The sequence below is a fragment of the Heliangelus exortis genome, chromosome 8 (assembly GCF_036169615.1).
Source record: "Heliangelus exortis chromosome 8, bHelExo1.hap1, whole genome shotgun sequence".
Classification (NCBI taxonomy): domain Eukaryota; kingdom Metazoa; phylum Chordata; class Aves; order Apodiformes; family Trochilidae; genus Heliangelus; species Heliangelus exortis.
The window spans coordinates 6,460,324-6,474,660 of NC_092429.1; the positions used below are offsets into that span (position 1 = coordinate 6,460,324).

General features: G+C 37.1%; 1 protein-coding gene across 1 annotated transcript in view; it reads left to right on the forward strand.

The window, feature by feature from the left end:
• Positions 1–14,337, forward strand: part of FAF1 (Fas associated factor 1) — a 159,060-nt gene that overhangs the window by 20,464 nt on the left and 124,259 nt on the right. The window contains exon 3 of the mRNA XM_071750172.1: positions 13,794–13,840. Coding sequence (XP_071606273.1) covers positions 13,794–13,840 — 47 coding nt within the window. The remainder of the gene's footprint in view (positions 1–13,793; positions 13,841–14,337) is intronic.

Below are 14,337 nucleotides of genomic sequence, written 5' to 3' on the forward strand. Positions count from 1 at the left end.
AAGCCATTTTGGTTATATGTTTATATTTACTTCTAAATAGGCAAAAAATAGATTTACTTCTAAAAAGGCAAAAAAACTGAACTGAAAAAAATGAGCTAAAATTTGACAATTTATCTTTATTTCTGTTGGGGGTGTCAGTTAAGGTGGGCTTCCTTGACAGCAAGTAGGCCATTGGCTCTTGAAAGTTATCAACAATCCATTATTTATACCTCTTGTTGCTTTCTAACTATTAGCTTAGTTCTTTTGTGATAATATGTAGTAAAATCTCAATACAACTTGGAAAAAAAAAAGTCTAACAGTATCTTTTGTCTCTTTTTCTGGCTTGCCCTGCAGAAGCTTTGATATGGTACTTCTGTACTTTTTTTTGATGGGTTTGTACTGGTCTGCCTCCAGAAACCTGGTGATTAATTTAAGTTGGGCACGAGGCCATTTATTTCCCTTAAATGTGGGATAGGATTGTCATATGTTTAGCAGCTCTCTTGTTCTGTTCCAAGTGGGTTGTGTTTCAGTGGCTGGAGAACCAGGGCTGCACATGGTGATGACTCTGATCATCATCTGAACATGAGCCAGCAGTGTGCCCAGGTAGCCAAGAAGGCCAATGGCATCCTGGCCTGGCTCAGGAACAGCGTGGCCAGCAGGTCCAGGGAAGGGATTCTGCCCCTGTGCTCAGCCCTGGTGAGGCCACAGCTTGAGTCCTGTGTCCAGTTCTGGGCCCCTCAGCTCAGGAAGGAGATTGAGGTCCTGGAGCAGGTCCAAAGGAGGCAACTGGGCTGGTGAAGGGATCCAGCACAGATCCTATGAGGAGAGGCTGAGGGAGCTGGGGGTGTTCAGCCTGGAGAAGAGGAGGCTCAGGGGAGACCTCATCACTCTCTCCAACTCCCTGAAAGGAGGTTGGAGCCAGGGGGGGGTTGGTCTCTTTTCCCAGGCAACTCTCAGCAAGACAAGAGGGCACAAGAGGTCTCAAGTTGTGCCAGGGGAGATTTAGGTTGGACATTAGAAAGAATTTCTTTATGGAGAGGGTGATCAGACATTGGAATGGGCTGCCCAGGGAAGGGGTGGATTCTCCATCTCTGGAGATATTTCAAAAGAGCCTGGATGTGGCACTCAGTGCCATGGGCTGGGAACTGCAGCGGGAGTGGATCAAGGGTTGGACTTGATGATCTCTGAGGTCCCTTCCAACCCAGCCAATTCTATGATTCTATGATCACATTGGCCCCATTTTATCTCATGTTGTTGGCCTCCTCTTTTCTTTACCTCAGTGTTGCAGACTGAATATGCAATGAATGTGTTTGACAGCCTTCACTGTGGGACTGGTGAGAAGTTCACAGTGTGTTCCTCTTGTCACAGCTAGATCTGAGGGATTTTCACTGTTAGGAACATGTGTTTATCTGTGTATTAATAACATTCTTCCTGGGGTCAAACAAACAGTTGCATCTGCCTGCGGGAACCAGAGGTTTTTATCCCACTTTTTTATTTTCTTTTTCTAAGGAGCTTTTAAAGTTCTGTTCAAAAAGGTGTCTTCTTCTGGACCTCAGGGTCCTGTTGAAGATGCTCTTGTCAGCTCAGCTGGTTTATGCTGCTGGTTACTGCACATTCAAAGGGAGAAGGAAGCTCTGAGTTGGGCAGTGAGAATGTTGGTGAATGGACATCCCACTGGTGCAGTCATCCTGTGGACACCCTGCCTGTTCTCCAGGAAGTACAGGAGCTGCAGCCTTCTTGTGTATCCAGCTGCAGCATTTTTTCTCTTCTTGTAGGACACAGTTAAATTGTACGTTCATTTTTATTATTTTTTTTTACAAGGGGATACAGAGATTTCTTTTGGAAGTCTTTAATGTGCTTTCTGATAAATGAGGGTTCTCTGCTTGCAAATGCCATTTGATTTCTCATTCTTTGGGTTTCCAAGTTTTTTGCAGCTCCCAAAGTGACATTTCTGTGTCTTTGACTAAGCTCAGATACATCCTGTGTATTTTATGCAACTGGGTGGTAGCAAAGAAAACTAGCTAACTCTTAAAAAAATCCCATGATTATTAAATGAACTGCTTTTATTTACTTCTGAAGGCCTCCATCTCGGGTAAAACAGATGTTTTCTTTTTGTATGTTTTCTACATTGAAGCTGGTGTATCAGTAGGCACAGTATGTCTTTCAGCACAGCTGTATGAACATTCATCTGGTAAAAAACCCCCAAAACCACCACCCCTAATACATGTGGAGGAAATTAAGAATCTTAACTTGCAGACTGCAGAATGAGAGTGCTGCTTTGTCACCTCAGTAATGTGCTTCAAGGAGAGATTACCTCTGCTAGCAGCAAGGTAGCCCACTCTTCATAGTCCTACCAATCTCACCTCAAATTAAAATAAATTCAAAGCTCCTTGAATAAAAGAAATTAATATTATTAATGAAGAAATAAAAAACTGATAAAAATTTCATATACCCATTCCAACCCATGCAAGCAAGGAAAAAAGCATAGTGAAGGGAGAATAAAACTAGTAAAGTGTACCTTGTGTGTTCTAAACTTTGGATTGTTTTGCATAAACCTTGTTTTATTACATAGGTTGGTCCCTTGGATTTTTTTTGTTTTTCCAAAAACCTTAGGTGGTCTTTGGATTTGTTTTCTTGTTTGGATGACCCTTTGCTTTTTTCTCAAGAGGTTGAGAAACACTCTTTGGATCATGGTGACATCACCATATCTTTTGATTTTTTTATAGGGAAACCCATGCAAGCTGTTAGCAATGGTGTAGCTGCTGATAGTGTGTAAATACCCAAGAATCTCAAGTTTCACAGCGTTTCCCCAGTAAAGAAAGAGGCTGAGAAGGGCCCGTTTCTTGCTTGTCAGTAGAGAAAAATTGGAAAACTGAAATAAAGTGTTTTACTGAAGTGTAATCTGCTAGCCCAAAATGTTATTAGATTCCCATGGATCTTGCCTAGAACTATTCAGATGAAAAAAACCTCTCCAAATGTGCTTTATCCCAACAAATAACAGCTAAATTGTGTACTAGTTTGTTTCACTTTTTTTTTTTTTGTCCTGAGACAGTTGAATGTCTAGGAAATAGGAACTCTTCTTCCTCCACCCATGAGCAAATAACTGTGTCTCCTTTCCAAGGCAAAGCCTTTTCTGAGAAAGATTGTGTAGGAATTTGGTGAAAACAGTTTTAATTTCTTTAAACTCCTCCTCTCCTGATTCATGGTGCTTATTTCACAGGGGAAGTCTTGACAGCCTCAGAGCTGGGGAAGACCTGAGCTTTCACTTTGGAAAACTGGTGCAGTGTCAGTCTTGTCTCCTTTTCAGGGCATTGCTAAAATGTCCAGGCTGTAAAAATATTTATTTAGTAGGTGATTAACCTACTTAGGGGTCATTTTGGTCTACCATGCTTAAGCAGATGGTGGCAATGGGATGTGCAGTTTATAAGTTGGTGGTAACCATGGCTTAGAGTTAAATACCTGAATTATTTTATCCTTCTATTTGATGAAAACATTGACAGCTCTCAAGGAGGTAGGGAATTTTTGAATTTAAGACAGTTCAGAGTCATGGCTTTAAACAGGTTTTCCTTAGTGCTGGTTCATATATGGTTTTTATTCATTCACCAGAAGGGACTAATTCTTACATTGCTGATTGAAGGAGAGTGTAACAGAGTAAATATTTTTCCCATAGGGTGTAACTGGTATAGTTTGGGTGAAGTGTCTTCTAGGTGAACACTCTTGTTCCTTTTAACCTGGAATAAGCCTTCAGTATCCATGAAGAAATCTGCATCTTTCAACCCTTCACAATTCTAGCAAATGTAAAGGTTAACTCGAAATATATCAGATAGTCTTCCAGACACTAAAGGGATTATGTTAATGTAAAGTTGTTTTTTTTTTAATAACTATTGATTTTAATTTTTCTAATGGAAAAAGCCAGCTTTGTTCACTGGAGCATAAGAAAGGGATTGTGTTTATGTGTTTTATGGCTATACTTTGTAGCTATGTGGCTGTGATGATGCACATGAAATTTTAATGTCTGACCAGAAAGCAAGCTCAGGAGATGTCTTAGGTAAAACTTGGCTGTCAAACTAAAAAGTAATAAAAGCCATGTCTCTGTTCCAAATAACCCATGAAATTTAGTTAAGAAATTAGCTCCTTTGCTGAAGTTTTCCCTACATAGTGATCAAACCAACAATGGAACTAATAAGCTTAGATTTCTGTTCATGGAATAATCTCTTTATTTCTTGGACTCACAAGTTTTTTCTTGCTGAGAATGACCAAAAAACAGCACCTGGGGTCACCGCAGTGCCTTGTAGTGATGTTGTAGCTTTGTCCACCTGCCTTACATTTTACAAATACTTAATTTCAGAGGCTTGTACTCTCTTGGTTATTTCTATGAAGGTTGCTTAGCATTAATTTATCCTGAATTATTCCAATTTAAGAGCAAATTTTTAGTAGTGAAGTGGCTGGTAGTGAGGAACCTAAATCTAGTTTAGAGTGTGTTTCTTTATGACTGGTTGAACTGAAACTTGCATAAGTCTTATAAATGTGTGTTTGATTGGTGATGAATCTGTCCTGGAGTCATGCTGGAAATGTATGAGTAGGAGAAAAATGAAGTAAATTTAATAATTTGAAACCCAGCATCTGTGCCAGTGCTGTGGCTATTTTCAAGTGAACTGTAGTTGTGAAAGATTTTACCACAAGCCAGGATTCATCTAGATCCATCAGGCTCCAGAAGCAGAGTATTTTAAACCAGATTTGTTTACAATACTGTTGAATATCTTAACAGTTCTGTCCTAGTTTTATTTAAAGAAACTCTCCTTAGCTGGTCTGCAAGGCTTGGGTTGCTGCTGAGAGGTGTAAGTACAAATACTGTGAGACAGATTGTAAGTTAACTACTTCAGAAATTTGACTTTCTGGTTTCTAAATTTCAAAGTGGAATCTTCAATAATTATTCTTTTAGTATTGATTAGTGGTTAGGCTGCCTGCTGACTATGACTGAGCTAAGTTGAAACCTGTCAGATAAGATGTTTTGTATTATTACACCTTTCCAGTAAAGGGGCCTTAATCTGTAGGCAGTATTTCTAGGACTTTCTGAATTATCTTGTGCCCTGAGATTTCATCCTTGCTCTATCTTTTTAGTACTTGCTAAGACCTTGCATGTTATAGCAAAGAGTGATTCTTAATTTTTAAAAATTTTTAATAATTTTTTTTTTAAAAGATGGAACTAAAAATTGGTTGTTGTGGGGTAGATATCCCCAACCAGTACATTTTTAGTGATGTCAGATTTACATAAAATAATTAGTAGAGGGGTAGTCATGTCATGGTCTGCTCTTTTCCCTTTCTATATGAATGAGTTTTAGTGGAGGGTTCAGAATAGATTTTTTTCCCCCCCTTTATTCTTGCTGAAATAGTTTCAGCTCGGATAGATACTGATCCGTAAGCTTCTTATAGATCTGTTCATGTAATTTATTTTATTTAAGACAATGCTGGGAATCTTACATTCATCTGTAGAAAAAGGATCATTACCTAGTTACATATCTGAAAAAATTAGATAGACATTTATTTAGTAATACAGAGTGCTGTGTTAGAGCTTGCCAGCATGACACTGGTGTAGAATGTGTCTGCTTGCCACAAATCTCTTATGTAGAGGGGATGAAAAGGGAGCAGAATTTGAAATTTTCACAGGAAGAAAAATTTTTTTTCCCACCTAATCTCAAACCTGTTCTTTACTGCTGTACTGTCAGGAAGAGAGGGAGTTTTGCTTTATTCAGATATTAATTTTTAAGTTACTGTTTTTCATTGCACTAGGAAAATACATCCGATTATGAATTAATTATTGAGGTTGTGCTCTGCTTGTGGAATTATGCAGTGGCAATATAAAATGAAAGGACCAAGCAAAATGTGGGTGTTTTTTCCCAGGATTATAGCAGTGTATCTAACTGTTGAAAGGCTTCCTAGTGGATTTCAGCATGTTGTAGGAGCTACAGGAAAAAGTTTGCTGAAGCCACCAAAGAAGCAGGGAGAAATGGGAAACCACATCTCCAGTGCTAATTGTGAACTCTTTCAACGCGTGCTCCCTTGCTGATGAAGTGACTCATCTGTAGGAACAGATTCATGTGGCATTTTTGATGAAATGTTAATTTTTTTGCTTTCTTAGCGATTCTATTGTTTTGCCGCTTCTCACGAAGCACATTGGTTGTGCAGAGAGCAAGCTGAAATAAAGCAGAATGCATAGAAGACATTTCATTGTAGTTCAATTACAGCTTTTGGTTAAATTTTAACCACGATGGTGACAAATGTTGGCATTCTGTGAAAACTTTGTGGGTGTAACTTCACGTCTGGCACTTGGAAATAACGTTGAGATTTGCAAGGTTGGGGAAGAGCCAGCAAGTATAACACAAGCTACAGGAAAAAGCTGTCTCCTTTCTTTGCCTTGGAAAGCCTGCCAAAGATAACAAAGGTAGAGGTTGCTTCTGTTACTGCTAGGGCATAATTAGGATTTAAAAGATTTAAATATTATTGCATTCATTTAAAGATCCAAACCGAGTAGTGGTTTTTCTCTAACTGAAACTCACAGCAGTCATCACTTGCTAAAGGAATTGTTTCCAAGTATTTTTGCATCTAGGAAGGTAGTAGTGTGTCTGCTTTGTAAAAAAGCCTCTCCTCTAGAATAGTTGGGATTTCTGCTGAAATTTCTTTCTGTTGTATGGAATTTCTTGTTTGGAATAGCACACTGCAGACTTGCCTGGAGCAGGCAAGATTTGGTAGTTGGATAAAGCTGGACAGAAACCATGTTCCTCTGCTTGGGGATCTCACAACACAATCTTGGTATTTTGGGGCAGGATCTTGATGTATTTGGTTTAATTGAGTAAACCTTTATTTTATTAATCTGGATTGACTGTTGTTTTTCACTAATACTTGCAGTATGCTTTTGTCAGCATCAGTTAGGAAAACTTGTGCTGTTTGTTCCTGAACTTTCCACTTTGTTGTTTTAAACTGATCACATGAAAAGTCTATATTCATAGTCCTATTTTTCATCCAGTTTCCTGAAATCCCAGTATCAGCAGGTCAGAACAAATCTTTTGGCACGTCTGCAGCTGGCAGTGCCCATTATTTATTATCAGTTCTGTTGAACTTTTATGAAAGCCCAAATTCATGTTTGCCAAAAACAAAGTTATTAGGGGAGCATTATTTCAAAACATCAACTGCTTTTTACTGAAATATATGCATACAGCAGAACCCTGCAAGTTAGTTTCATTTGTAAGAAAAACTGATGTGCTCAAAAGGAACTAATAAATCTTTGCACTTCTCCTGTTTTGCTTTGCTGTTGTAGATATAAATATGTTCCTCTGTCATACTGATTTGTAGTTTGGAAGCAAATTAAGATTCACTTTTACTTTTTTGGTCCTTTCATGCATGTTTTGCCTCACTAATGCTTTCCTTTCTCCTTTATCATTTAATTATTTGGTTTTCCTTTCTGGATAACATTTGTTCAGTTTTGGATTATGTTTCTCCTTTTTAAGCTCCCCATTGTACAAAGCATTTGGAGTTTTATCAACCATTTATTTTGTCTGAATACCAAGGAAAATAATGGTTTTTAAATCTTTAGGATAAGCAATTTATCATGTGAAAGCATCAAAATTAGAGTAAGAATATTATCTTTCAAGGGCAGTATCATATTTAGCCCCAAATAGAATTAAAATAGAATTAATTAAAAGAGAATTGCAATTGTAAACAGAGTAGTATCAGTGACTCTGTACTGTGGAAATGGTAAAATACAAAAGATAAATACTACAAAAAGATAAAATACAAAAGATAAATAATTTTTCTAGTGTAGTTTAGATTGCTTAATGAAGACCTTTTAGTATATTTCATTACATTTTAAGCTTTTATTTTTTTAAAAAAATGTTTAATTTTTCTAAATTAAAAAAAAAATATCCTGAGTGATCCTCCAGCAAGATGGATTGGTAGCACACAGGAATACTGACAGGTATTTCCAAAATATTACAGTTATAATTTTTTTATTCTACAGAACTGAAAACCACGGTACATTTGTCTTGCCCATCATCTCCTCCCCTACAGTGAGGTTTTAAATGGAGTTTTTGGTGTTATATTCACTTGTCTAATCAGTCTGAGAAATAAATTTAAGAATAAATGCTGAAAGGGTCAATCAAATGTGAAAATACTTTTTTATTAGTTTTGGAGTGTGAAACAACAAAACCAACATTTTTTTGGTTACATTTCAAAATATAGTCCTAAAAGCTGCTTGCACCCCTTCATCTGTCTTCACTTCTGCTCATGTAGAAGGCAGTGTGGGGTAAACTGCCTGAATTTGTGGTTTGGGAGGAATTCTTTTATTAAACTTTACATATTTAATAGGAAGAAAAGGCAGAATGCTCAAGAGAGACACAAAATGCAAAGCTTTGTTTCTTTATCTTACCAGACATTATAAATTAAAAGTAAAACCTGTGGGTTGTAGCATTTGGGGAAAAGTTTAGTTTTTTTGAAAGTCTTTATAAATGACTTTAATGAAAGAAAGCTCTTACTGAGTTTCATAGAAATGATTAAATATGTGGGTAATGAGGCTTGGATGTTAAGTGACACACAATAAACCAATCATAATTACTAGAAATCTGAATGTGCCAGACCTATATAAAATCAGAGGGTTGGAAGAAAATGCCCCATAAGCAAGTCACCCCATTGTATTTCCCTGTGACTGTGAAACAGTTGATACTCTTTGGTTGGACATATTTGGATGAAATCATCTGCTATGGCTTTTCCTATGTCCATATCTCATTCCTGTGTTGTGTTTGTTTAATGTAAACCTTCTCAATTTTTAGCTAAACAAATGTGTGACCTTTATTAAGTAGACTGAAGTGGTTTGACTTGCTGAGTTGAGTCAAGCCTAAATAATGCTTTTAAAATTCTGTGCAAGGGGACTCACTGAGAGGCTTGCCCTGGTTGCTTTTAGCTGGTGCAGTTCTTCATCTCAGTGGAGATCATGCAGCTTCCACTTGTGCAGGGTGTTTGCATCTCTTCTGAAAGCTTTGCTCTTCTGGCATCATGCTGCTTGAACCTGCTTTCTTCTCTTGCTTGGAGATGAGCTTTCTGAGACCCTGTTCTGCAAAGTTCATCTTTATGTTGTGCTTTTTGAGATTTCTTTCAGTCATGTAAAATGTGCAAGAGGATCCAGAATTCCTGCATTTCAGATTCTGTGGAGCCTGATTGCTTCTGCTTTTCCATAGGGTAGAGGTTGGACTGGGGAAAGTTCAAAAGTCTGGCAGCCCAAACCATTGAGTGGTATGGAAATAGGGACAAAGAGAGAGCAAGAGGCCATGGAGGAGGATCTCCCACCTCCCTCACTGCAAAAGCTTTCAGCTCTGCTTTTGTTTGGGCCTGCTTTAAACTCAGAAGATAATTCATCCAAACAACACTTTTAAATTCTGGAAATAAAACTTCACATCTGTAGGTCATGAGAAGGAAAGATTTCTTCAGCTTATTTAAATATACAATCAGAATACACAGGTCACTGCTCTTCAGTAGTACAATTGGTGGGTCCAGCCCAGTTTCAAACTTAGTGCTAAGCACCAAGTATTTGAAATTCAAGAGTTTAAGTTTTGTGCTATCTAAAATACCACATTTGTAATTATTCCTAGGATGTTCATTTCCCTGGGATGAGTCACTTTAAGATGTGCTTAATTGCTTTTAAATGGTTAGGACCATAATTGTTTGTTTTGAGAGAAGTCATCAACATTGCTGCTTCATCAAGTTATTAAGAAATGGTTCTTCTTGTTTTTTTCTGTAACAGTGGTTCATACTCATAAAAGATAGTCACGTTTAGTCTCTAGATTAGCCAACTGACTGTTCTATTTAGGTTAATATTCCCTTGAGGAAAAGCTTTACATTTCACAGTCTGCTTCACAACATTCTTTTAGGCACTTAAATAATTTCAGCCTGTTTGTAGAATACCACAGAGATTCTGTGTTGCTCTAACTAATAATGAATCTGGTAACCTTTTACTAACCCTGTTGCTTTATAGTTCCTATTCTTGTGGGAAACAACAGAAAAGTTAGATTTAATATGTTTTCATACTAAAAGCTTGCTGTGGAAACAAACACCTGGAAGAAGTATTGTTGGTTTGAACTTTTGTAATTGGCACTCATTGGTTCTGTATTACATCATATTCCTGTATTCTCATTCACTAAAATGAAGAGGATTCTTATAATATTTAAGGATAGATCCTACACTGTTGTGTGATGGAGTCATGGAGGAATTGAGGATGGAATTGATCTGGTCAAAAGATCCAACTAGATCAGGTCATGCAGGACTAAATAAATTCTTACAGAATTGGTTTTAATTCCTGGGTATATGACTGATATCTCTAAACAAAATGTACAAATAAAGAATAACTGAATGTGGCTTATAATTCCCTAAAATAAATGGTGGGTCTGGTAGTTGCTTGCTTGGTATCATCAAAGCAATAATTATGTCCTTGCTTCTGTTCCTCTGTTCCAAGCCTCAGCACTGTTACAGTAGAATTTCTGTATGGATAGCATGGAGACACACCTGAGTTGCTTGGCTTTGGGAAAATAAATAATTATAAAACCCTTATAGTTTTCACATAAGGTGAGCTTCCCTCTTTAAATAGCAATAGCATTACAGCAGGTAAAATACCTGTTGAAGCTGTGGCACCCAGTATCCATCAGTGAGACTCATGGATAACCCATAGCCATGGGATGCTGCTTCTCTGTAGCACTCTCAGCTAGAGGTTGTTGGGAGCTGAAAAATTTTCTGAGCCAGGCATGCCAGGCATGTAATCTTTATATTTAATAACTCTTGAATAGATTGCTGCACCTGTTATTAAAATTGTTACGAGGGTAATGCATTTTTTAAATTACTGTCTATTAGTTGGACAGGCTGGTTTTATGATCAAATGATCCCTGTTTGAAAAGAGAAGACAATTTAATATATTTGAATGTTTGCTTAACTGTAGAGACCTGAGCCTTTCTCAAAGGGGACTGAGATAAGAACAGACAGGAACAGATTTTCTGTTCCTCCTATGAAATTCAAAACAGATGGTTGTTTCTTTTTCTTATTTTTTTTTCAGGGTCTTATAGATGTCTTGTAAGAACATAGATATTTAATATTTATGGAATATCTACATGTGCACTGCTACCATTTGCTGTCTGTATAATTTTAGTCATCCATCTTGCTTAACAAACAGTGTCCAGACTCTTTATTTTTGCAGTGTGGTTAACAGAGGTCTTTCCATCAAAAAAGTACATAATGCTGCTGCTGTTCTTTCTCCCTGCTGTGCCCCTTAAATGTCATCAAGTTTACAAAACTTGAAGATGTAAGCAAGTAAGTTACTCAGCTTTTAAAAAAATAGCTTGGAGCTTCTGTCATAATTAACTCCTTTAAGCAGGCTTAGGACAAGTTTGAGCTCTTTTAATCCTCTGAGACTGAGACTTGAGCTTTGACAGAAAAAGTGTGGAAATGTCACACTGTGCTGTATTTCTTCATAGCTGAGGCTGTTCCTTTCTCTCAGAGTAAAGAGAATTCTGTTGCCCCAGCAGATCATTATTAATGTTGGTCCTGTGATACAAAAATCTGTATTTGATCTCAAAATCCTACAGCTACAAAATAAAGAATATTCTTGTCTTTCAACCAACTTTACCTGTTGATTGGCAGGAATGAACTGCATGTTGTTCCAGTCCAGAAAAACCCTAAAAGACCCAAACGCTTTGTCTTTTTCCTGGACATTTATTAGATGAACATGATCAAGAGCTGTGTGTAACTGCAAAACCCACGGGGATGATAAACCAGAGGAGTTGTTAAAAAGAAGCCACTGATTATTGCCATGCAAGGTAGATAGACTGATTTAAAAACTGATCTAGTAGCAAGCTTTGCTTTCACTGTAGTTTGATGCAGCCTCATGGGTAGCTGCTGTAGCTTATGGATACCTGTGACCCTTTTCCTTGTCTGCTTTTTTTTTTTTTTGGCTATTATTTGTGCAGTATTTGTCTCTAAATATGTGAGAAGTCTTATTGCAGTATCTTAGTTACTTAGCTGAGTTCAGCAGTAATACTATTATACTCTTTCACTTTTAGTGGAGATTGTACAAATTCATACTTATATGAATTTATATATTCATATATATAAAAAAACCCCAAAACAACAAAAAACCCCAGACCTCCAAATACAAATGGAGATTAGTGGGATGCTACAAACTCTACTCTCACTGTTAAGCCTAACAGATATGTACCTGTGAACACAACAGCAATTGTAACAATCATCAGAGAGCAGAAAAAGAATTTGTATTTGGAGGCCTGGGGTTTTTTGTTGTTTTGTTTTTTTTTTTCCTCTCTAGATTTTTTAGAATTCTCTCTCCAACTCTTTTGCTTCTTTTTCTCTCTTTCTGTCCTGTGCTATTCCACCTCATCTGCCTACTGCTGGGCTAGGATTAAAAATCTGGAGTTGGGTACTGAGTTCTGACATCTTCTAACAATAAGCAGAAGAACAATAAGCAGAAGAATAAGCCAAGTAGTAAAATGTGTAAGTCTTCACCAGCTCACATAGTATCACTGTCACTGCCCCTCAAATCTGAAAACCAAGATTGTTTTAGAACACATTTCTGGTGTTATAATGCAATCTGACATAAATTGTCTCCTAAATACTGTTGAAGAGAGTCCACTTTGCTTTCCAAGTTATTCCCTCATCCTGGCTTATCTAATTTCAAAGTTTGTATAGTAAAAAAAAAAGTTTGTATAGCAATATATATATACAAAGTTTGTATAGCATCAGATACATATATAGTGTATATAGTATATGTATATATATATAGTATATATACGAAGTTTGTATAGCATCAGATGTGCTGGGAATGCATTAAAACTTTCTGCAATATAGAACGGAGCAATTCTCTAACAGGCTGAGAGGACAATCTTTGTTAGAAGTGAGCTTTTGGACTTGCAGTGAGGGTATTTAAAAAATAATTCATTTTAATATATGATAGAATTAATGAGGGTATTTTCGTAGTTAACAACTCTTTAATTTCAAATAAGATGACACCTGACTGCAGCTTACTGAGTTTGTACTTATACACCTGTAGGCAATATTTTGTTATCATTACTGATGATCTGGACAGCATGGGGTGATATTTAACTGGATAAACCTTACTTTAAAAATAGTTGCTTTTCTACCTGAAGATTGTTTAATTTGAGGTTAGTAATTTCTGTGATTCCTGGGCCCATGAGGACTCTGAAGGGGTTAGATTGTGTGTCTGAGCTAGAATCAGGTTTTCTGGAAGACCAGAGGTGCGGTGGGGACAGACCTGTGCTCTGGTGAGTAGCTGTTTGCACTGACTTGTGCAATTTGGGAACCCCTCAGGCTTGTACCGTGTGCTGTGTGTGCAGCTGGGCAGGTTTGTACTTATGGGCAGGTCTGATACTTCTGGGAAACACAAGATTTTCTTTATTCAAGCTGTCAGGCTGTGCACTGTTATCTCAATTTATCTGAAAGCAGCTTGTTCACTGGATGTACCTGCCATGTGTTCAGAGTTTTACTGAGCATGGGACAGGAGGGTTATTCCCAGGCATTCCACCTGGGAGATCCATCACACACATGTAGGACCCTGCTCTTCACTGATGTTCATTTTCATTAGATATGTTTTTTTATTATGAGAAGGTACTTTAATGACAGTATAGTTTATCAAGAATGTGTTCATTGAACTTTTGATTGTATATTTTAAAGCTGTTAATCACTCCTTAAAACATGGAGCTCTTATGTTGTATTTTTGTGTGCTTGACTCAAAATGTATTTTCTCTTTTCAGGCAGCTATAAATGGTGTAATACCACAAGAAAATGGCATTCTGCAAAGGTAAGCAGAGAAGTCTGGAGTAGTACAAACAGAGAATGGTGCTGTGTAATAGTTATATTTTTGTTCCTCAGTGCTAAGATGATGATGTAAGTCTCCTATTAAAGTAGTTTCTGGACCTACAAATTAAATTCCTGGCAAAGCTGTTTTAACATTAATTTTATCCCATACTTAGGGAGAATCATCTCAAACATCTATCTACAGTAGTTATTTTTAATTTTGAATTAATTGGTTGTTGAGTCATTCTATGCAGGGTTGTCTCTTTACTAAGCCTGGGTTTTGGTATGCTTTCTTGGAAGTCTGGGCTTGTTTTTTTTCTGCAAAGATCAAAAAAAAATTGCAAGGCAAATCTAAAGATGTTCTTGGCTAAGTATTATCTTTTTTCTTATGCATTTTTAAAGGTATGTATATTCCATGCTCTTTTGTCTCCTGCCAAAAAACATTAATATTTTTATATATATAGATTAGATTAAATCACAGACAGCAGATACTGTGATAGG